The sequence below is a fragment of the Anguilla rostrata genome, chromosome 9, assembly GCF_018555375.3.
Source record: "Anguilla rostrata isolate EN2019 chromosome 9, ASM1855537v3, whole genome shotgun sequence".
In the NCBI taxonomy this organism is placed as follows: Eukaryota; Metazoa; Chordata; class Actinopteri; order Anguilliformes; family Anguillidae; genus Anguilla; species Anguilla rostrata.
The window spans coordinates 42,848,767-42,872,797 of NC_057941.1; the positions used below are offsets into that span (position 1 = coordinate 42,848,767).

The window sequence follows — 24,031 nt, forward strand, 5'->3', positions numbered from 1 at the left end:
GAGTAAATGTACGGAATTGTTTTGTATTGATTGATTGTTTTCCGTAATTGAATTGGAATAATATATATACTTTTTTTTTGTTGCGTAGTTTCAGTTGGCATTTCGTACATGCGTATTTTGACCAAGAATTGCGTGGTTGGTACACAAAATGTGTGCAGGTTGGCAGGTCTGCCTTAAGCCAACTTAAAATAAGAAAATAATTGTTTTTACATTTTAAATACTCATACCAATTTTGTTTCTGCTAGGGGGCGCCATAGGCTGGGAACGTGTTTCCATTTTGGAAACCAGAATCACTGTCTGTTTAAGATTCATGAACAAGACCACTGTATTTACTTACACGGTAGTTAGCTACGTCGGTGTTCGCTGAACTGTATTGAACTTCTTATGTAGTTCACTGTAGGTGACGTACATTTAGCGTGACATTTACAAACCTGGCACACAGGCTCAGTGCACTTCGACGTTTAAGTTGTAGTGCTGTGATTAGGTTTCAATGTGAACTACAACTACCAAAATCCCATTCGTGACGTGTACCCCTTCTACGCTAACAGTGCGCGCGAAATTTCGAGGGTTGGAGACAAATCTGACTGACATGTAGCTTGTGAAGTTGTGTGTTTTTACTTCGTTTATGTTTTGGTTACATGAGCTAGCGATGTGTATTACATGTAATCATATAGTAAAACGTCCATGTAATGCGTTTAAGCTAGTTGCCAGACAGTAGTAATGTGATGTGGTAACGATACACAAGTGAAAAAAGTAATGGTAATTACCTCGGTTAGTGATCTTTGCTAGAAAATTGATGCCATGTGTATTTAGCTAACCTTAGTCGAACCTTAGCTAGCAGGCGTCCTCTTGATTCAGGGAACTCAATTTCCGCAGTGCCAGAAATGTCTTCATATTTGCCAGCAGTCGCCGAACAACTTTTAAGAGACATAAGGAAGGTTTATCAAGAGACATCACAAAGTGAGTAAGAACGAACCATATGCCGCAACTTTACACAACACAACGTTAAGTCCAAACGAAAGTATCGATATTATTTTAAGTTAAAATAAAATGAAAGGATGAAAAGGTGAACTTTTAGTAAATGTCATTCACAGTGAATAGCGCCTTTCATCCATTAAGGGATCTCGCGGTTGGGAGGGGATTTTTTTTAAATTGAGTTTGATTAGATGGTGATGTCGCCAGGGAGCGTCTTGCTCTTTGCAATAAATATGATGAAAAAAGACTGCAGTAAGAATGGGCATTGGTTTAACATACAAAATGGCAGAATCTTCTACAGCGTAGTGTTCCTGTGACAAGGTGGGGAATTGGAGTATCCACACGGTGCCTTATGCTGCTTGGGTGCGTAGAGACAGGGAAAAGCCTGTCTATTGAAACCCTCCCTGGAAGATGCTATGGCCGTGTATGCGTCACCCCATTGAAACTTGACAGATAGCCTCCTGTCCCACTACACTTTTTCCTGTTTCACTTTGTCTTTCAAGTCATTTATTACGGTAGAGACAGCTGTTCTTGAGCCTTTTACATGAAGCAAATAACTGTTGTGACTGCAGACAATTTTATTGGAAGTATTCTTGGTGTACATTCATTAGAATTGATAGTTTTTTTTTTGTTAATCCATGGAGACAACGAAAAATACTTTTAAATCAAAAGCTCTTGCTTGTTGTAATTTATGTTGTAAAGCATTTATGATTATACTATTTTTTCTTCAATATGCCATAAATCGTACTGTTGTTGGTTCTTTGTTATGCATTTGGCTAATCTAAAGCCAGACTTACTTGGAATCAGTTAGAACGACATTTCTGATATCAACACATGATTTTCGCAATGTGGAAGTTGTCCGCATCTGTGATCTGAAGTGGTGAAAAAACCCTGATTGGCAATACCATAAAATAGCCACAAGGAGGGGCTCTAAGCCCATGTTTGACAAGGCCATGCATTTACTTTTCGTCAATAAGATTTCAACTTTAGAATCTGAAAAATATGACAATACAGTATCACTATGTTTCTATTTCGAACTATAACTATTAACATTTCATGTAATTATTCCCATGGTTGACATTTGTGTTAATTGTTTAATTCTAAATGAAACTGTAAATTACTTTAAAAAGCTATAACTGGATATGAATTATGCTGATTTATATTATCTTTCTAGCACAGCTTTTTTTAACGATCAGTCGGTACATTACATAAAATGCGGTTACAGCTAGACTTGCTTGTGAATGGCGACATTACCCTGTTACATTACAAATGCTTCAGTGTGTAATTCACGGTCTGTGGGAAAAGATACTACTTCATGTGCAGGGTGTCTAAAACACATTTTGTGCTGCTCATACAGAGAGTTTATGTTGACAACTGACATTACAGCATTATGGAAAGCTTCAAATTGAGAAATTCGTATAATAATCTTGACTACTTTGCTTCATATTGTTATAATGTGTTTATTTATTTTCTTATTTACAGTAACTATATAAAAGCAACAGTTTTTTTTTTTACAGCATGGCCAATTCTTTTTCAAATTCTAAGTTCTGGGAGATGGAGTACGGGAACGTTTCTGAAGGAAATGAGCCCTGTATTTATATGGATGTTAATCTAATTATACCTTTTAAAATTCTTTCCAGTTCCTGATGACCTCCTTCTGGCGTGAGTATGGCTTTATTTAACTATACTATGTGGATAAAATATTTTTGGAAATGTTGTAATATGGACTGTAGTAAACTTTGAAATTAGCCTTTTATTAGTCCCAAGACCATTGATATTTGCAACATTCAATCGCTTCCAAAAGGACTGTGGTAAATTGCCATGGCTCTATTCGTAATAGTGTCTTTTTCCAAAGGTGGGTCCTGAAATGAAGTCTTTAAGTTGAGTCCAGTACGTTTGAAAATCATGAAACCATGAAACAGGTGCCTAAGACTTTTGCCCAGTACTGTAAGTTTTGGATGCTTCCTCAGTACCAATATAGCACATACACACGCGTGCTTTTGTCGTCATTTTTCGGATTCAGGATCGTGGCTGTAACTAATCAGGAATGAGTAAGTCTGTAGGAGTCCAGAGCACACGAGTGTGTCCGTTTTTCCCTTCAGCTTTCTCCGAGTGCCCCTTCGTCAGCTACAGTCCCAGGTGGGCTAGCTGCATGTCAGCCTCCTCCCAGAGGAGCCCGTGCACACTGCACTGCTGTCTGTCTGAAGCCCGTTCCCAGACACCTCCATCCAGCATCCCGTTTTTCAGAGCCCTACCCTGTCCTTCCCTGCCATGTCTTGCCCTTCCCTGCTCTTCCCTGCACTTCCCTGCCCTGCCCTTCCGTGCCCTTCCCTGACTATCCCTTCCCTGCCCTGCCCTTTCCTGCACTTCCGTGCCCTGCCCTTCCCTGCACTTCCCTGCCCTGCCCTTCCCTGACTATCCCTTCCCTTCCCTGCCCTTTCCTGCACTTCCGTGCCCTGCCCTTCCCTTCCCTGCCCTTTCCTGCCCTTCCCTTACCTTCTCTGCCCTGCACAGCCACATCTCTTACTGTAGATCTAGGTCTCTGATGACGGTTTCCATTTATTTTTGCCCTCGCTTTTTGACGTGCCTGGGTCAAATTTTTTGCAATATTTAATTTCTTTACACAAAAAATAAACAGTTGCAGGTTTCTGGCAGCTTTAAAAGAAGCAGGCTCAGTATTTACATTGATGTTCAGAGCAAATTTCTAGCGTATGCTTACAGATTTTGGTGAGTAATGTTGACAGTACCGACAATACGTTCACAATACTGTGGGACCTGCTGGAATGTTTTCAAATTTTAGCTGCGTCTAAAGAATTTAAGTATTTCGCCTGTGTATTTGGCCAGCGTCTGGTCTATAGTACGTATTATGTAGTGCATACTTTATGTCGATTCTGCAGCCACTCAGCAGATTGTGGTTATTGAGCAGCAGGGCCGTACATTGATGCTGGCACACAGTAGCCATCACTGCACACAGCAGTGTCCCCTGGACCGCAGTGCCTGAGTGTGCATTAGCAGAATGTGCTGTCATTCTCGGGCCAGGCCATAAAGACAGCCAGCCATATATCAGGCTGGATCAATGGGACCGGTGGTGATTAATATGGTGTGTTTTCCTGTCGCAGAACCGTGCCGTGGCTTCATTACGTACAGCAGCCCCTGCCGGTGAGGTTGTACTGAGCCAGGGCTGAGATGTAAGCTATCACCACCTTCGCTGAGGAAGACTATGGCCCAGTCCCCTGAAACATTTGCGTCACATCTGTCAATCTCGTCAAAGCACCGGTTGTTAAACTTTTTAATACCAAGACCCAAATTGGAAATACTTTTTTAACGTCAGGTCCCAAATCCGAAATCTTTTGCCGTTTAGGGACCCATCAAATGCACATGCTAGATCAGCCTATTCTGGGCCTCACCTCATACAGTACGTGCCCCGTCGGCCATTTTGGCTCCCGAGTCCCGGCCCATATTTGAAGAAACGCCGCTTTACAGGCTTCAGGGGTGGAAAATTCTCACGGGGGTAAAATATAATCCTGTCAATCGTGTGGTCAGACATGTCATCGTTGAGTTTGCATCGCATTTCTTGGAAAAATAAGATGTCAGCAGAGCTTTGGGTTGTGCCTGAATTTGTGGTGAGCTGTTGCCAGCGATAAGCTAGTTGGCTGAACGGTTTGCTAAAAAAAAAAAAAAATCTGCAATGTCAAATGAGGCGCACACTTTTAAGACCTCTTGTACATAATATCTTGGGCCCGGTCCCACATTTTTATTAGCTTATTACCAAACATGTAAACCTGCTCCCGTTTCTAAACTGTCCTAATGAGTGTCTTCATTGGTGTCTTTACGTTAGCATTGTCCTGGTAACTGAGTTCTCCACAGTCAAATTTAGCATGAAGAATAATTGGTGATGGCAGTGGGTCTATATGAAAGTGTTGAGGAAAAGTGCTAGTGGGAGGACTTCCAGGTGGCGGGTGGCCTTCTGTGTATCATTCAGTGGTGACTGGTGGTTCCAGGGGTGGTGAGCAGTTTATAGGCCATTTCCTGCTCTGGACAGAGATGTGGCAAAGAGTTAGAGTTTTACTGCATCGTCACATCCTGTTACAAGGAGGAGCCCAGTTCACTCTCACTCTCCCCTTCTTACTCACTGCTTTGGACTTCTGATCCTGTAAAATAGTGACACCAAGCAATTGCACTGTCTTCCTGGGAAATCCGGCTTGTGTCTGTGAATTGGATGCTTGCTCTTTTATTTTTCATTTTTTTTCCCTCATAATTATTTTTTACATTTTATCCCCGAAACTTACCCAATGAGGCTGCTGTTTGTGTTTAACCTTATATCAGTATGCCTTGATACAAGGCTCTACAGTGCTCCCGTTTTAGGAGCATTTGCTCCTGAAAAGTGATGTGCGCTATCTGGAAAAATAATTTAGGAGCACAAGTACTCATCGGAATTCATGAGCGTGCTCCTAAATTTTTTTTTTTTCATTTTGAAAGTGCATGTGCTCCTTGAAAAAAATGCTAGCCTAGAGCCCTGTGATATCAATGTGCCGTACTGTTCCTGTTTGAGTCAGTGACACGTCGTAGCCAATTTAAACAGCTTCTTGGCGATAAAGCAGATTTATGCTTATTCCACATTAATTGTCAGTTGACGCAGCGGTTAAAGGTCAAACTGTCGTAACCACAATTCGTTTTAAGTGACAATCTTTGGTAAATTATTCTGAAATACCTCAATAATGGGAAGTTCAGCTTCAGCTTTTTTTTCCCTTCATTTTTGTGGTTAGTGATTACACAGCATCCTGACCCAACCATATATCTAACCCAAAGGGTGTCTTGCAAGTTACCAGACTTTCTAAAATGTCTTGGTCTGCTGTTTGACAGAGTCAGAGATAATGTCCAGACCAGTTCTGGCGTCGCTGTGCAAACAGCACCGTGATTTTGTCCACTAGGGGGCGCTTGCCTCTCAGCCGTTGGGCTGACTGGGTTGTCTCTTTCCCGGCAGGCTGAAGTTTGTGTTCGGGCCCTCGGCCCTGCAGGCCCTGGACCTGGTGGATCAGCGCTCCGTCACCTGCCTGTCATCGCCGAGCGGGCGCACTGCCTTTCAGGTAAAAACCGCTTGGGCCCCGCCCACCCCTTTCTCAGAGCCCGTTCCGCGCGTGGCCTGCCTGCTGCCGTGCCTAATTCTGAAACGCGTTCAGGTAACTAAACCTTTTCCCTCAGTGGCCCACCAGCTCTCTGCTTTTCCCTCAGTGGCCCACCAGCTCAGGCTGAAAACCTGCTGTGTGTGTACTAGGAACGAGGCAAAACAGGCTGTAAAATAGAGTTCCATTTTTGAGTTCTCTGTTAGGAGCGAATACTCTTCCCTTGGAAATGGGGACTTGGGAGACAGTAGACAGTGGCATGGTAAAAGGCCAGATGGGCTTTGGGTTCAAACGCTCTTCCTTTAAATAGGAGCCCTTGTTAAATTATGGTTTTGACATGTATGCTGAGTGCATCATTTCTTAAATCTCTGCATCTGCAGGGCAGTGGAAAACGAAAGCCGTCAAATTCAAAAAAGGCTGCCAACAATAGAGCTACAGTAACCAACTCCGCTTTTCCAGTTAGCTGACTTGCTATTGGCAGTCAGGCATTTTGAGTTCTGCCATTGAGGATGAGGAGCTCTAATGTGATGAAGGACAATAAGTTGGAACGGTAAAGAAAAAAGACTTCTGAGAGCGCCAAATCCAGTTCATTAGAAACAGCATTTTAAGGGCCTGACTGCCTGTGCAAGCGGTGGCACGGCCCCTCAGTCAGCGACGTGACGGGCTGGATGCGGCTAGTCGCTCGGCTGCAAGCTTGACCTTATTAGCGGCGTTTGATGAGTATCCCTGAAAGGGCTCGTTTCCTGTCGCGGGGCCCGGGTGTCATCCCGCCGGCGTCATCCGCGAGGAGGGACCGGCGCTCGCCCGAGAGGCAGAGCGGGGAGAGGGGAGGGGGAGGGGAGGCTAGCGGACGCAGCGCTAACGGTCGTGCGGCGAGCTAGCGCCGCGCCGCGCGCGGGGCTCTGGCTCCGATCCCGGCGGTTTCCTCCCCGCTGAAGCGGGAAGTCTTTCCGCAGCTCCGAGGAGACCCCGAGCTCCCGGTTCTCTCTCTCTGTCAGGGCCGTTCAGTGGGAATGTGGTCGGAGGGCGCAGATTTCCCGTAAACAGCCCCTCATGCGGCACATGGTTTTATGAAGCGTTAGCACGGAACGGAATTACTGACAGTGGAAAAAACCTGAATACAGGAATCAACAATGACCCGCTCTTTGAGGTCAAGTAATAAAATGTTTTTTTTATTTATTTCACAGCTCTAATAGCTATTTTGAATACTGTATTCACATGGTTTGATGATGGAAATATTGCATTCATCATCCTGGAGATTTCTGCAGCCTGGTTATTGTATATTTTGAGTCAAGTTGACATGGCATACAATGACAATTAAGCTCTTTGAATAGAATATTTTTTTTTTGTACCTGTACAGGGTCAAGTAAAATCTTGTTTAAAAGCATAATGGAGGTGAACGCACAATCAGACGTCACAGCCAATTAACGGGAAAATGAGCGTGGACCGAACAAAGCGGGCGAACATGACAAAGCCATCACTCAACCGTCCCATGGAAAGAATAATTGCTTGCCGAGCTTGTTCACTTAGACACAGACAAGCCTGTAGACAATTGCGGGGCAGACCTTTTCTGTATGTGCGCGATTCAGTTGCGTAAACATAAGTTGAAGCGAACGGCGAACCGTGTTGCTTGTGCTTCACCTCACAAAAATGACGGAGGAGGCAGTCCGCGAGCGAGATAAAACAGCGGCACTTCCTCTGGGATATTTTTAATGCGGTACGTTGAGTTGAGTTGTCTTTGCGTATTCCCCGCTCCCTGAAGGATACGGAGCTAACGGCATAGCAGATGTTTGTACGTAGGCCAGTTACAGATTGAGCGCTGAAATGTTTTTTCCGGTTTTCACTAGATAATGTGGGCAGCCGGTGACGTCACGGACTACCTCGTGTTTCGTTAATTGCGTATGTCTGGCTAGCTCAGACTGGTTCCTGGTCCGTCCCTCCCCTTGGCTGATGCGATGCTTCAGAGCTAACGGCCGGCCGGACCGTGTCAGCGGCAGTGTCTGTAGATTTATCTTTGGGCTTACCCCCATGACTCTCTTCCCAGGAGATGGTTCGCATAGTTTCAAAATCCCACGGACAATGAACTGGGCCTTGCCTTCAGTGCTATGCGGTGTCAAGTTTTATATAGCGCTACACATGTCATTTAGAGCAATGATATGTATTGTAAAAATTAAAAAAAACCTTTCCCGGAAGTTATGCTTCTGAACCCCATCGAAACCCGTTCCCTGACTTTTATAGAAGCTTCAGATTGAAGGTGATGACGTGTCCGTGGCTGACCCCAGTTCAGTTTCCCTGAAAAATTCAAGCCGTGTGTGTGGGTGCGCGCACGTGTGTTTTAATGTGTGTGTGCGTGTGTGAGTCTGTGTTAATGCATGGTTGTTAATGTGTTAGTTTGTGTGTTAATGTGTGTGTTAATATGTGTGTTAATTTGTGCGTTAGTGTGTGTGTGTCTGTGTGTATCTGATAGTATGTGAGTGGCTGTGTGTGTATGTGTGTGTGTGTGTGTGTGGGGGTGTGTGAGATTCCCGTGGTCCACTATTGTCTCAGTTGTGTTCATGATATGTCATCACCAGTTACGGGGCACTTTTATGTGGCGTCTGCTGTCATTTCCTCATTTTGTAGTTTCCCAAATACCCCCCCGCCCCCCCACCCCCTTTTTGTATGACCACAGTCTGTGGGGAGTGTCTTTTATTATTCGGATTTAGCCACAGTGCCTTTAATAGCTCATTGTTTAATCACAATGACCTCACAAGCATTTTTCTAAAGGTCATGATTAGTAAGAGAGAAGTTCCGTAGCATAGACGAGCGTGTGTCCAAATCGAGCAACTCCCACTCCCACTCCCACTGCTGTTTATGAACATCTGGCTGGAAGTACAGATTAAGTAAATATGTGCAATGCTGTTTTGACAGCTTTCTAAATGTGACTAGTTTTCAGACCTGCTTTTCATCTTTATTTATTTGAGGTCAACATGCACACACATGCTTAAATGTTTTTTTTTTCCCCAGTGTTCAGTTCTATGTATAGAGATAAAATGCTTTGCGATGTGGCTACTCTTTCCCAAGTTGCAAATCAGAAAAAAGTTACATGTCTGAAAAAAAGAAGTGCACTTCTTTTTATGATACGAGTGCATGTGATGTCACAAAACAGATTATGTTCCTCACACTCATTTAACCAACACTCATTTGCATCTAACAACACGTTCGCATCTAAGAGCAGAAGGTCACACATCTTCACTAAAACTCTACATATATGAGATTCACACTGTTACCTGCTCTATTCTCTGTTTGTATTTAGCAGACGCCTGTATCAAGTGCGACTTCCAAGCGCATATTACAAGGAAGAAGAACAGTGCTTTACCATGGAAATGAGTGGGTTTATGCGATTATGATGCTTAACTCTCTTGCTTAACCCTTTTTGAAGAGTAGGTTTTTTGGGGGGGGAATTAAAAAAAAAAACTCTTTCAGTTACCAGTAGTGACTGTGACATCAGCATTAGAACATTCTAATAACGTATTTGTGATCTCACACCTTAAAGGTTTAATTTCAATTCTTGCCAGAAGTTCCAGTCACTCTGTTGCAGCCTCTCTGTCAGCTGCCAGAGAGGGAGAGACAGAGAGAAAGAGAGAGAGAAAGTATGCCTGTAGCGGTGCACTGCTGTCATTGTGTTGACTTACAGTGTATTCCTTTTGTCATATTAATGGAAACAAATACGGCGCATGACAGACATGTTCCTCATGTTTCATTCATCTGATTTTTGTCATGACCTATTGTGCTTTTCTTTTCCTGTGTGGAAATAGTTTGGGATTATCCAGTCATGTGTTTGTCAATACAATAAATTATGAACACCTGCCATCCCAACGCCCCTAATTCAAAAGTTCTCGAAAAGGAGTCATTTACATAATTCATAAACACAGTAGAACTTTGTTAAAGAGAGGTTTGTTCAGCCAGTAATGCAAATTTTTGATTAAGCTAGTGTTGTGAATTCATTTCTGCTCTTTTGAGTTCGATTAAATTCAGGTAATGTTTAGCACGATGTTTCAATTTCTGTTGGTTTTTAAAATTCAGTAAACATTCTAGGGATGCTCCAGCCATGTCAAACTAATGCACTGACCAATCCTTAAAACAGCGATTATCTGGAGTCAAATCCCTGCCATGCTGGTGTCAACTGTGACGTCAATCCGGATCGATGCAAAGGGCAACGATCTGATCCAACTGATACAACATGCAAAAAAATAGATCTGTATCATTATGAACCATAGCAAAATATTTATTTAAATGTCCATAATCTTAAGGTAATTTGTTCTGCAGTGACACTGCCAACGTCATTGTTTACGTTTCCTCGACCTCATCATCAGTGACGCTAATGCTGTTTCTCCTTCTGATAAACGTAGCATCAGTAAGTTTTCGCGCTCTCGCCCTGATTTTGGTTGTGTACGTTGTAACGGGATTGTGTTGGCCGGATCATACGTATTAGTCGTTTCTTATTATATCGGATCTTTTGGATCGTATCGTAGCATAAATTGTGATATTGCCAAATATCGAACCGTTGCCTCAAGAATCTAAGCCTGAACCTGAGGTTTATGACCCTAATAACTAGCTGTTCTTCAGGTAAACCAAGATGACATCACACTTCAATTTTCATTCTCTTCACTGAATATGTATTCCAATGAATAATGGGTGTGCTGTCCTCTGTCAAATGGACAAAGGAACTATTCTCAGTCCTTTCAGGCCATCATAATTATAAATGGAGGGAATAGTTCTTTAAAAGAAAGGGAATCTTTCTCACTGAATGTGCAACCATTTTATGACTCAGTTCCGCGCCGCTGAACACTGGCTGGGGAGCGTGCGGTTGACAGTTGTAACTGCTGTTAATAAAAGTGACAGGACGGGGGAGCGAGCTGAGAGATAAGTGAAACGAAGAGAAATTAAGCAGAGCGCCGAACCGTGCTGCGTGCGGGTGTGAAAACATGCATGCCACTTCAGAAGGAATTTCCAATCTGCTGCACGTCATGCTGAGAACAAGTACGGAAAACTCAAAACAAACGTAAATTTTACGGACCACATTCTGGTGACGTAGTTGTCCGCACACGCAGTGGTGGAAAAGCTACGGTTGGGCATTGGGAGGGAGTTTTTTCTCCCAGCCCCAGATACAAGACACCTTGTGCTTGCAATGGAATAGCTTACACAAACTCCTGGAGGTCGTGAATTATCAAATTCGTTGGAAATATTTTCCTGAAGAGCCGTGCGCCGTTCTGTTTATTCTTGGGGCAAGCACTGAAGGAATGTCAAGATTGCAAAAGACTAAAGAGTTTAATCATTTCTCACGAAAATTAGCTGTGCTTGCAGAGGTCACGCTGGTAATGTTTGGGGTTTTGACAGATTGCATGCAGAGTATTTCTTTGAACTAACCAACAGCGCTCATTTTTCAGCGGTTAAAGTGAAAGGAACGAGTCGGTTGTTTAAGAGACACATTAACACACACAGGGTTCCCACTCGTCCTGGAAAACCTGGAAAGTCACGGAAAGCACCTGGAAAATTAGAAAATTTACAAAATGTCCTGGAAATATTTGTGAGGTCCTGGAAAATTGTGGGCTGGGCTATAAGTCTAGCTATTAAACAGTATATTTAGAGCAGAGATTGCATATTTTTCTGTATTTTTCTCTGCTTTTCTCGTTTTTATTAGCTGCTGAGATTACATGGCAGCACAATGGTCTCTGCGTGGTACATGGCACAGATTTAATTTACTTTATGCATTCTGCAAGTAAATATGAAAGATTTGAATGGTTATGGTACTTGCACATTGCCCCCCCCCCCCCCCCCGGCTCCACCACCGGCTTTGGGCTACCATGTCCATGTTTCATGTGTGTAAGTCTAAGTCATGGAAATTGTCCTGGAAAATTATTTCTTAAAATGAGTGGGGACCCTGATATATATTGTATCAGCTTGTTGAGAGTAATGGGTCATACGTTGAGATAATTAACTACAGTAAATAGGACAAAAATTAGAGACATAAAAAGTATAGACCTAATTAAGTACTTATTATCATTTTTGATGTGTTTGGTTAATTGGATTGGAAAAAGACTAAGTTCATCAGGTAGGACTGATTTTGTTTTGCCCAGCAATTTTGGGATTCTCCTCATTTCTCATGTTTCCAGATTCTACTAAATTGATTCCATTTAGGCAACAGTGCAAATTCTGTTCACATTTAAATACACCTACAGTAGCTAATTAAAATACACCATTATTACAGAGACCATTGTAGATTGGGTCATTTTTTTTTTGCCGAGCCCACGAATAGTCCCATAGCCAATCACAGATCTTATACGTGGTCAGCCCATTTAAAGCTACAAAATAGCTTGTAAATTTCAAGTACACGTAGTTGCATGTACAGTAGCCTGTGGCAAACATGGGCCTGTAATCAGCAACATTAGATTAAGGTAAACATCTCATGATAAATACAAATACTGTCATTCCAGAATCCCCACATGCATGTTATCTGAACATACAGAGCACTAATTCGCCTCATGCAGGCCTACTATAGCATCCGTTATCTATACCTGCTTATCCTGAGCAGGGTCACGGAGGGTGCTTGGAGCCTATCCCAGCATGCATTGGGCGGGAGGCAGGAATACACCCTGGACAGGCTGCCAATCTATCACAGGCCTTTAGTTTTATTTATTTATTTATTTATGACCATATGTTCTGTGAAGGTAACAACTGCTTTGTGTTATTTCTCAAGACCTCTTGCCTTTTCTGACGGTGATGATGAAATGTGGATTTGTGTGCAACCACATAGTCATAGTCAAGTCATCGGAGGCAGTTCCCTAAATTTGAGGTGAACATCAAATATAGCATGTTAACAGATTTATTTTTGTTCAATTTGTTTAATTTTTCGGTATAATTCCTAAATATCTTCTTTTTTTTTGTGGAAAAATATTACCTTTTCAACAAAATCTTTGTCTGTGAAGTTGCAATAGTATGATTTTTTTCCTTACAATATAGCTCAGTAATGTACATGTATCGCTTATTTTATGTAGCCTTCTTTGCTCATCTGTATCAAGTTTGTGAATCATTGCGAGGAGGGCACTTTGTCTTTTTGTTACTAATAGTCTGGGAGATGGTGACGTCATAGGTGAAGTGAGAGATGATGACATCATAGGTTTAATATCTTGTCTTACACCCCAGTGTTTAATAAAAAGCGGCGGGTTCTCATAGCAAGCCTCCGCAGCTCCTCCAGAAGATCCGTCCTCTCGGTGCGTTTTTACTGAACTCGTTGAGTTACGCTGACACTAATGGATGAGATGGCCTTTCCCTGCTCTCGAAGGAGGCGGTGTCTGCCTACAGCGTGGCATTAATAACGCAGAGCGAACTTCTGACAGCCAGAGCTGATCTTTCACTTGCTGACAGTTTAGCTTCGTGTAGTATAAGAGCTGAGTTTTCTGTACAGGTTGTTTTAAAGCCCACCAGCTGTACGGAATCTGTTGCGCATGCTTTCAATTGTACAGGTGTGTGAACTGCACCCTGGGCCATTCAAATGCTTCAGAGGGCAAACCTGCACCTGGGAACATGAGGCATGGAAATCACCTTCAAAGGGTCTTTATGATTCATGTATTCAATCGATCCAGCAATAAAGTATTTTTTTTCTCGCACTGTTTACATGCTAAATGTACTGGAATTCATTCAGCGGAAAGTAACCCATCAATTTTATGGGGTGTTGAAAGCAGAGGATATTGAACAAGTATGAGAGGGGAGTGCTTATCTGCGAACACAGCGCCAAGGCTGGGTAACTGCACAAGGGATCATCTGTAATCATTACATTACACTACAGGCATCTAGCAGAGCGACTTACACAACTTTTATATTGCATTTACACAGCATCCATTTATACAGCTGGATAAGCAGTGACGGGTTAGGCACCTTGCTGAAGGGTACCATGGCAGTGTCAAACCCGGGAATCAAACCTGCTACCTTTAGGTTACAAGACCAGCTCTTTACCCATTGTACCACTCTGCCGCCCGCTGCGCTGTAATCGGTTTGGTAAACTAATAAGCGTGCTCTGCCGGGGAGGGCCCTTCAGAGGGGCGGTGGACACACGACAGGAGTGCACGGTTTCATCGCCCCGCGCTGGAGAAGCGACTCTCTCCCCCCGTGGATGAAAGCCGCCGTTCGGAGGGGATAATGACCGTGACCGCGGGGGTCAGAGCGGCCAGTGAAATCACACACCATCTCGCATTCTTACACGTTCTGCTGCACCCCGAACGCCCCAGACCCCCCCCCCCCCCCCTCTGAAATTTTAAACCACAGCACCCGCCACCACCTGCGGATGTGCGACAGCGCTGGCAAACATTCTACACGGCGCATCGGAGGGGTTCCCTGGAAAATGTTCTGTGGAGCACGAGCGTGCGGCACAGGTGGCGTAGTGAACACGGCTCGGGACCCTGGCTGAGTGTGCGGCACAGTCGGCGTAGTGAATGCGGCTCGGGACCCTGGCTGAGTGTGCGGCACAGTCGGCGCAGTGAACACGGCTCGGGACCCTGGCTGAGTGTGCGGCACAGTCGGCGCAGTGAACACGGCTCGGGACCCTGGCTGAGTGTGCGGCACAGTCGGCGCAGTGAACACGGCTCGGGACCCTGGCTGAGTGTGCGGCACAGTCGGCGCAGTGAACACGGCTTGGGACCCTGGCTGAGTGGGGAATTCAGTTGTGCTGTCAGCGGGACTTTTATTTTTTGTGGGCAGACAGCTGTGTGAATGTTTCTGTAGGGGACACTCCAAGATTAGAGATGCCCGTTCAGGAGAGTATAACTAAACGAGTTATGTGTGTTTTACATTGCAAATGATGGCGTGTGAACAATCTCATGTTTCCCTGTTGGGTTACTGAGTATGTCTTAAAACCTTCGTTGCATTTATATTTGGAAACTTGATACTGTGACAGAATGGTTAGCATGTTGCTCTTCAATAAAGACCATTTATTCCCTGAAGGATCTTACCTGTACTTCTTTCACAAACAACCAGTGTCGGACATATTTAGGGGGGAAAATCTGCTGCATTCTGTCTATTCACAGTGCTATTTCTCATGCAAGCGGCCTTGTTGAGCAAACAGATGATGAAATGTCCTTTTTTTTTTTTTTTTCTGTAGTTTTATGTGTGGAGTCGGGGGCAGGAATGGACCCCCCTGTGGGGTTGAAGCGGAGGCCTTTGTGACGCTCGGGGCGTGCTCTGACACGCATGCCACGGTGGCCACGCCCCCTCCGCTGTCCCCACAGGCACACATCAGCGGGGTGGGCTGCAGTGGGCGGGGCTCCCTCGGGGGAAGTCCGATGTGTTTCCCCAGTCAATCACCGGGTCAAAGGTCACGACTGCTCCCCCCCCCCCCTCCAGATGCTGGCAGAGACGCGCACCCTTCTCCCCAAATTTTTTTTCCGCCCTCTTCAGACTTGCTGAGAATATGGGTTTTGTGCCGTATGAGTTCAGTGAAGTGATTACCGAACTGATGCATCCCACCCCCAAACCCAAACACATTCATACATCCAGACGTCCATGGATTGCTCACCGTCGGGTGCTTCACCGTGGCGCGAGCAAGTATAACCAGAGGAGCAACTTTGGTAAAGGCAACAACATTTCTCATGGTAAATCAAGTCGTAAACAGTTTACATGAGTCCAGGTACAACTTGTGCTCTATTTCAGAGTCCGATGTGGCGGAGTTCATTTTACACTGAACATTTTGATTCTGTTCACTTAACGTCCAGTGCTTATATTTACCCAGAAGCTGTGCGAATAAGTTGGCCTTTCTTTTAGTCGAGCAGAACAAGCTGCCGTCAGCCAGCTTCCGAAAATATGTTTAGGCAGGGTCTCTGAGCCCGTCCAACTGTGTGTTTTGCTTTAAGACGGCCGGACCGCTGGGTGTGCGATTTACTGTAACTCCACGGTTTGATGAAGACGCATCGCTCTCTTGCTCAGCGCCTTCCCACAATCCCTCCGGCCCCTTGGCTCCCGTATCGGCCATTATAGCTGCTGGCCCGATGTGCACTGACCCACAAACCTCCTGGGCCGTGCCACTGGATTCTCCTCAGAGGTCCGGGAGAGGGCAGTTTCTCGTCTCTCCAAAATAGTGCGGTGAGGTCACAGCCAGGGCTGTTATCTTTATTTTTTTTCTTTTTCCTTTTTTTTCCCCCAGCTGACGTTGAGTGAAAGTGTCGCGTTTGATTTAGTGGTTTCCCTTGTGACTCCTCCTCCTCCCCCACCCTCATAGGTGTTTGGCATCATACAGTATGACTGGAACTATGAGCTGTGTTGGAACACAGTTTCAGATTCCCATACATGTGTTTGTGTGGGCAAAAACAGACGTTGTGGAACATTCTTCTTCAATTGCTAAAAGGCTTGAGGTAGGGGTGGGTATGATGAGTTTGTACTGTTGCCAGTCAAATTTTTAGCCTCAGTAGACCTATTCATGCAAATCATTGAGATCATCCTTGAATTTTTTTTCTGGAAAAATACTCCTAGTATGAGTAGTTTCCCAGAAATCATAACTGTTGTTTCTAGCTTTAAAAAAGTTGTTATTACCTGTAATGTTTTTTTAAACTTATGGGATTTCATGACATGGGCTTGTGATGGTATAGCAGTGCTGATAGATTCTGCAGTAACCATGGTACTACAGTATTGTCAATATAACTGCTCTGCTATAAAAGAATCAATATTAACATGTAGGCTGTATACCCTTACCCTGAAATCATATCACCCAATGTTTCTTGAATGTGAACTACATTAATGTTCAGTTGTTCAAACTAACTTTGACTTCTCAGTATATTCAGAGAAACTGAAAAACTGATGTCAGGCTTACGTGCGCAACTAGCAAAATCATTTCTTTATTCACCAATTTTATCATGGTACCGTGATTGTTCTGTTTATTAACTGCTTATTAACTCAAAATGATACAGTTTGTACCACCCAAACATCAGCCTGTCTCGAGGCATGGTCCATAATGTCTTGGTCAAGCCATCAAAACCATCAGGAACAATCAGACGGAGCTCTTTCAGCTCTCCATTGTGATGTCATTAAGGTGGTATGGACTCTCATTATGTGCTTCTTTAACATGGCTGTCTTTGGCGGTCACCTGTTCCTAATGAAGTGCCACTCTGACAAACGAGGCATTTATTTTGTATGTCGCCCTAGTTGATAACTTTGAGAAATGACATGGCCCGAGACTCCTGGGGATGAATGTGTTACCCCGTAAATAATGCAGTGCGTTCTGCCATCTTAGAAGCATTACTTACGCTGATGAATCTGATTTATCCGTTGTGCCCTGTCAACATACCCCTAATGATATATCTGTAGGAGACAAAGTTTCTCTTTTGATGGGAAAGTACAGCACAACTGAAGTTTAGGACAGGATCTTTAGCTTAAAAATAGGGGTGCAGTAACATTGTGTACAGTATTTTGAGTTTGAAAACTGTTGCTGTACCATATTTGGGGTTTGCCTGCGTGAATTCGCTGTCAACTCTTGGCTCGCTTCAGGTACAGGTGATCTGCAGGTAATACTGGTAATTTTATTCATTTTTAAGGCTGTTAAAGTAAGGCATTTCCCTGGAAATGTTAAAAGGTATTTTTTCATCGAACTGGTAATATTCTGAGTATAAAATACATCTCCTACTTATTCACTTTATGATTTATTACAAGAGCACAATACAGCAGCTCTTTCTTTATCTGTTTTTATATACATGTGTTTATTTAAATGAAATAAAAAGTTTTTCATTTGTTCTCGGCTTGTAATTAAGTAAACAAAAATGCTGCATAGTAAGCCCATTCCAAGTATTCAAGGCTCTTCATTACAAAAACATTAGTAAGGTTTACTCATTTGAGATAACATTATCCTCCTCTATCACTTGTTTACATGGCCAGCTGTTGCTCAGGCTTAAAGTAAACAGTGGAGGAGATTAAACTGAAGCTCCACAGAAAAAGGTGTGTTCATGGTTTGGGAGCGAGCCCTGGCTGTGCCTGTGCTGGCTGGCCGCCTGTGCATATTTCTCACCAAGCATACCTGCATGTGCTGTATGTGTCCCTGTATTTACAGTATGCACTAAGTATACTGTATTTTGCTGAAACCGGTTTTGTCTGAAGATTTCTTGTGAACGTTTGGCAAAGCTTTGCCCTATTGACTGTACACAATGACTATTGTACCTTATCGGACCTGTGTTTCGTAGTTGTTCCAGTGACCTTTGGTATGCACTTATTGTACGTCGCTTTGGATGAAAGCATCTGCCAAGTAAATGTATTGCAGTGTGCAGAGACCATATCGAACATTCCCGGAAGTCGCGCTTTTCACAGGCAAGGGGAAAGTGCCAGCTGCAGCTTTCACCGATTTTATCCGACCGCTGTGAATGAAAAGCGCCTCTGCTCGTCTCGGTCCGTGTGTCACGTCAGCCTCGTGCTCTAGGACGCACGGGCAATGGCGGCACCCTGGGGAACGGGGGAGTGCGATTACACCACTCATTACGGCCGTAAGAGGCTCGTGAGAACTCAAAGAGCGCCTGGATCCGGAGCGTTAGCTGTAGCGCATCCGCTCTGAACTCCAGTTCACCCGCCGCTCACATCTGGGCCTGCTGCTGTTCCGTCAGTCGGTGAATTTCCCGTGAAGTGCGATCGGAAATACCGACCGACCGACCGACCGACCGCTGCAGAATTACATCCACGTGCTGCCTTCCGGAACACTCCTGCCCACCAGAGGCTCTCTGTGCTGCACTTGTGATGAATCCCCTGAAAGCCAAAGAACGTAATGAATCATACGATACTTACGCTTTGCCTCAGCGCGTGGGCGTTGTTAGTTGATATAGGATGTTAAAAGTCATAACTTTAAAAAAAAACCCAGATGAGCGCGAGCGATGATAAATCCACATATTTTGGCTGTGCTTTTGATCTCTGGCGTTTGCAGATCATCGCGCGTTTCTCCGTAGGCCCTGCTGTCGTATTGAAGGGAAACTCCAGCCTTGTGCCGGCTGAAGGATCTGCCGGCCTCCGCTCTGCGCCCGCTCGTATTTTCCCAGGCGCGCTGTCATCAAGTGAGTCGACAGTAGGCCAAATTTGGTGAGGTGCCAGTCGTAGATAAATCAGGTGGTGCCAGGAGGGGAAACTACTGGCAAAGTTGAGACATGAAGAAGGGCTCTGGAAGATTTGCATCGGCCACCTTTGCTCTTTTGTACTCATATTTGTGACGGGGATATTTCAGCATTCAGCGTTGCTGGTGGAATAGGACTGCAAATGAAAAGCATGATGGGGGTGTCAGTGTTGCAGTCAGTCTTAGGCGTCTGTGTCCCGCTAAGCTGATTTCTCACTTGGCTTAGTTTTTTAAAAATATTCTAGAGTTCAGAGGTCAAATGCTGTGACGCTCCTGGCAGTGTGAGTGTATGGGCTTTCAGTCGCTGCTTGTTCTTCTCTGAATGCAGTTGGCGGTCACGGTGCGTTGTGTCACGTGAGTTTGCGTGTGCCGTCTCTCTCTCTCAGGTGATTGGAGGGTCGGGACGCCCGTACACCTGCTACACCTCCTGCCACTACTGCCCCTGCCCGGCCTTCGCCTTCTCCGTCCTCCGGAGGAACGACGGCCTGCTGGTAACCGCCGCCCACTTCCTGTCTGAGACGCGCGGCGCCCTGGAACCGCCCCCCCTTCCGCCGCGCGACTTTCGGCAGCGCGGCGACCGCTCTGTTCCCGTCAGTCCGCGCGGCGGAGAGGAAGCCCGTGAGGCGTCTGCTCTTCAGCACGAGGAACAAGAGCAGTGTTAAACCTTCCTGACGCAGCCCTGCAGTAGGCAGGCTAGCTTACAGACGCGGCTCTGTTGCTTTGTGGTTGTCTGCGTTCAGGATTCAAATTGTCACAAATGTGATGTTTTGTCTTTCCAGGCGAATCAAGGTTTATCTATTCATGGTAACTGCTATTCCATCAGTTATCGTGCACTATACATTGGGTAGAATAAATAATATATATTTATAGTGTATAATATTATCTATTTCCAGAAAAACTGCTAAGAGTACACGCACTTGTCAGACTGCTTCAGAGTAGAATACTTCTTTATAGTTTTTTGACCCAAACAGATTCTTTCATTATTGACAACTATATATTATAAAGTCAGTTGTATAAAAATTCAAAAAGCAGAGCACGTATATTTCAAGAACTGTGCGATGGAGTCACGATGCTTGTCGTCACGTGCTATCTGTGCCACACACATGCTCGTGTTCTCGAAGAAAAACAGAACACTTCAAAGATGCAGTTTTTATCGTTTCCTGCATCTTCCCATCCACTTCTTGTCTTAGTCATTAGTTTATTTATTCTTTTGCTCAAAGGGCATTTGCAGGAAATGTAGTACGCTCTTGGAGTCTCTGCTGACTAGTTTAATGTCATATTGCCCAGCGAAGCAGGATGTCTGCTTCCTCAGAGGTAGAGCTGCAAACGGATGGCTTGATCTCTCATTGGTAGTTTCAGTGTTTCAAACAGAATTGTTTTTTTTAATATAATGGCGTTTTAGTTTTCTTTTTTTAACGCATTTCTGTGCAAAATCTTTAATTTATTGCTTTTGGACTTCATCCTTGGCCTGTTCTATCTCTCTGGCCAAGTGGATTCCCCACAAGTACAGCAGTGCTCTTCCTGATCACTGCAAATTCATGCAGCAGACAGGATCCATCCTCTGGAGAATGACTCTAAAATTAGCGTGCTCTTCTGAGAAGCAGAAAGCAGTAACAATCCTGCGGTTTCTCGTACCGTAGCGGCATTCAAACGTCCTCGAAGAGGAAACATTTCTCATTTAATCTTATTTGCGGATGAGTGACACCGTCGAACAAGAACCAATTGGATTAACCTGAGGCAGACTGACAGACATTGGGAGGCGTAGACGGGCCTCATTCTGAATAGATGTAGACCGTTCAGTCTACCCAGAGGCACTGAACGTCAGAACCTGGTATTGGCATTCCAGTCCCCGCCGCCGTCAGCCAATGAAATGCGCTCGCGCTGCAGGCGACGCGCGTGGCTAAGATGAGGGTCCCCTGCCGGCGTGCCGAAAACTCCGGACCCGGTACCCGGCGAGCGTCAGTGCTGCGGCACGGAAAGCAGCGTCTGGCGCTGACGTGGCTGAGACTCCTGTCTGGAGGGAAGGGGGGGAGCAGTCTTGGGGCTGGGTGGAGTCCTTAGAGGATCTGGGGAGGGTGAGGGAGGGAGCATACTTAGGGCTGTTGAGGGTCTTAGAGATCCTGGAGGGAGGGGTGGAGGGGATGAGCAGTCTTTGGGTGGGGAGGGAGGGTCTTAGAGGACTGGGGAGGGGTGAGGATGAGCCTCTTAGGGCTGGGTGGAGGTCTAGAGGATCCTGGAGGGAGGGGTGGAGGGGGGTGGAGCAGTCCTTTAGGGGGCTGAGTGTCTTTAGAGATCCTGGAGGAGGTGAGGGTGGGATGGGCGTCTTTAGGCTGGGTGAGGGTCTTAGAGGATCCTGGAGGGAGGGGTGGAGGGGGGGTGGGGGGATGGGGCAGTCCTTTAGGGGCTGGGGTTGGAGTCTCTTAGAGAATTCTTTAGAGCTGCACTGCAAACCGTGCAGTAGAAAGTTCTCCTGTCCCTCAGCTGTTCTGTCTCTCTCTCTTTCTCTCTTTCTTTCTCACAGTTTATCTCTAAATATCTAGACATGTTTGTATATCTATGTCTGTCTCCGTCTCATTAAAGCACTCCTTTTTTCCTCATCTATATCACTCTCTTCCTCCTCCAGTCCCCCTCTAGTATCTCCCAAATCCTCTCTGCTCCTCCTCCACCCCTCTCCTTTTCACTGCCCCTCTACCTCTCTCTCTCTCTCTCATGCATATACATACACAGTAACCTGTTGATTAGAGAACTGTTTATTTTTTTTGTAAAGCTCCGTAACGTTCTGTTTCTTTGCCCGCCCCCCCGCAGTGTAAACACATTCTGGCTGCCTACCTCTGCCAGACCATGGGGCTGTCCCAGCAGGAGGTGGTCAGCAACCAGCAGATGTCTGACATTCTCTCTGGAAAAGCAGGCCGAGGCACGTAGGCCCCAAGCCCCGGAGGTCAGTGCTCCAGCCCCCAGCCCCCAAACCCCCCACCCCGCCCACACCCGGCATCCCTGGAGTGCATGCTTGCGTTTCTCTTTTCTCTTTCCAAAGCCAGGGCGGTCAAACCTGTTTTGGCGATCTTTCAGAAAACATATTTTGACTGTTTGTTTTTCATGCATAATGGCATGAGTGCTACAGTATAATCAAATAACAACATCACTAACTTGCCAGAATATAACTTTTTTTTTTTTTTTAAACGATGTTAAAAATGAGCTGCTGCCCTCGGCATGGAATCACTGTGTTTGTAGGGAAACGGATCGTCGCCTGTGCGACTTTTAGGGTGGGGGTTTTTTTTTTTTTGTAGTATTCGTACAATAAAACAAATATACTGTACGCATTTACTGCTATGCACTGTTATGGGATGAGGCATTTAATGAAATGTGTACTCTTAAAACGTCTCCGTTTCAAACAGCAGCCTTGTGGCTTCAAAATTCCATTGCAGTTGGTGACTCGAATCGACCAGGCTGACGTCCCCTTTCCGCCTTCATAAAAAACCTGTTCTTACTGTAAAACCTAAATGCTTTATACCACGCTGTAGACAAGACCTTGGTGAAGAAAAACATGTAAAAAAATCTCGTTGTTCAAACTAGATTTCCCTGTGACTTTGACCGATGACCTATTAACATCTGAAATGTTTCGCCAGTGAGTTTTTCTTGTGATCAAACTTGTAGTAGTGCGAGCGCAAATGCTCTCAAAACAGTCAAGTGAGCCCAGATGGCAGTTTTGAGAGCGTGGAAGGCCCGTTGTGATGTGCGTTGCAGGCAGAGCGGTCCGCCTCCCGGCTCATCCCCGGGTGGGTCGCTCGGCGAGCGGGCGCTCCGCGTCGCTCCCAGCGGCCGAACAGCTTCTTCATTTCCCCGCGCCGGGGGCGGCTCGGCGACGGGCTGCCATTTAAGGACGCCTTCGATTCACGCTCAAGGCCGCTAACGCTGGAATGGTGTCCTGCACTGCCACCCGGGTAACATCCTTTTTGAGGCATTTGGAAATGCTGACTTGGCAATCGGATGGCCTCCTGGAACACATTCAGCTGTTTCAGGGAGGCCTGATGATTCATGCAACTAATTAAATGTGAAGGCATGTGAAAGATGATTGGGTGATAATGGTCAACAGACGCTTTCATGATGAAAAGCTTTGTCAGGTACTTGTTTAAACAGTCTGCCTTGAAAAGATCGTTGTTTGGTGTTTGCATTTAAGAAATCTTCTATATTTTACTAGACCTAACCAGGACCCTAAATTTTCGTTCACAATATTGGATGTTTAAAAATTGAATGTCACTCACTCCTTTATAAATATAACCTGTTAACATTTGTTTAGTTGTTCTACCTGATTGGTCAGTCTCCAAAAATTGGATACATCCCCAAAAGATTTAAGCTGGCTTTTTAATTGGTTGTGTATAAAGGAATCATTTTTGTAGGTCAGTGTAGTGTTTTGTTGATGCAGCATTAGTTTTTTGCCTGAGTATTTTGTCTATGGCCATAAAAATGTACATCTGTTTCCTGAGCTTGTGGTTTCTTTCTAGACATTTCTGTTTATTTAAAGATGACACTATCATGCTACTGCCAGCACTGAACAACTAAGTTGTCAAATCCATTCTGTATTTCCATGGAATTTTTTTTTTGGGGGTGGGGGGGGGGGGGGTTATTGCATATATGGATTGTGTGATTACTTGCTCAATGTAGAATGCAGTCAAGACTGTTCAAACCGTAATGTAATGCTAATGTTATTGCAGCTGCCTACTTGAGACGCATCTCTGCAATGTTTGCAATTTCATTTTTGTGATTACGTGACAAAAAAAATAAATAAATCAAGTGTCCAGCTGTGTGAATCTGGAGTCACTCTTCT

At 44.9% G+C, this 24,031-nt stretch overlaps 1 protein-coding gene across 2 annotated transcripts; it reads left to right on the forward strand.

The window, feature by feature from the left end:
- Positions 1-359: 359 nt before the first annotated feature.
- Positions 360-24,014, forward strand: zswim7 (zinc finger, SWIM-type containing 7). 2 transcript variants are annotated; one of them, XM_064352286.1, is made up of 7 exons: positions 360-662; positions 904-960; positions 2,616-2,637; positions 5,960-6,062; positions 19,593-19,697; positions 22,012-22,144; positions 22,951-24,014. In XM_064352286.1, the coding sequence occupies exons 1-6, from the start codon at positions 626-628 to the stop codon at positions 22,126-22,128; spliced, it is 441 nt and encodes a 146-aa protein (XP_064208356.1). In that variant the 5' UTR covers positions 360-625; the 3' UTR covers positions 22,129-22,144; positions 22,951-24,014. The 2 variants fall into 2 exon arrangements, with proteins under 2 accessions (XP_064208356.1, XP_064208357.1); XM_064352287.1 differs by having other exon boundaries at positions 376-960; positions 22,012-24,014.
- The last annotated feature ends 17 nt before the right edge of the window (positions 24,015-24,031 follow it).

What these genes read in the sequence shown, in the direction of transcription:
- zswim7 (XM_064352286.1), top strand. Translation starts at nt 626, where the DNA reads ATGTTTTGGTTACATGAGCTAGCGATGTGTATTACAT. An exon ending in CCTGATGACCTCCTTCTGGC is followed by an intron (nt 2,638 to 5,959) that starts GTGAGTATGGCT and finishes CTTTCCCGGCAG; the next exon opens with GCTGAAGTTTGTGTTCGGGC. An exon ending in GGAGGAACGACGGCCTGCTG is followed by an intron (nt 19,698 to 22,011) that starts GTAACCGCCGCC and finishes GCCCCCCCGCAG; the next exon opens with TGTAAACACATTCTGGCTGC.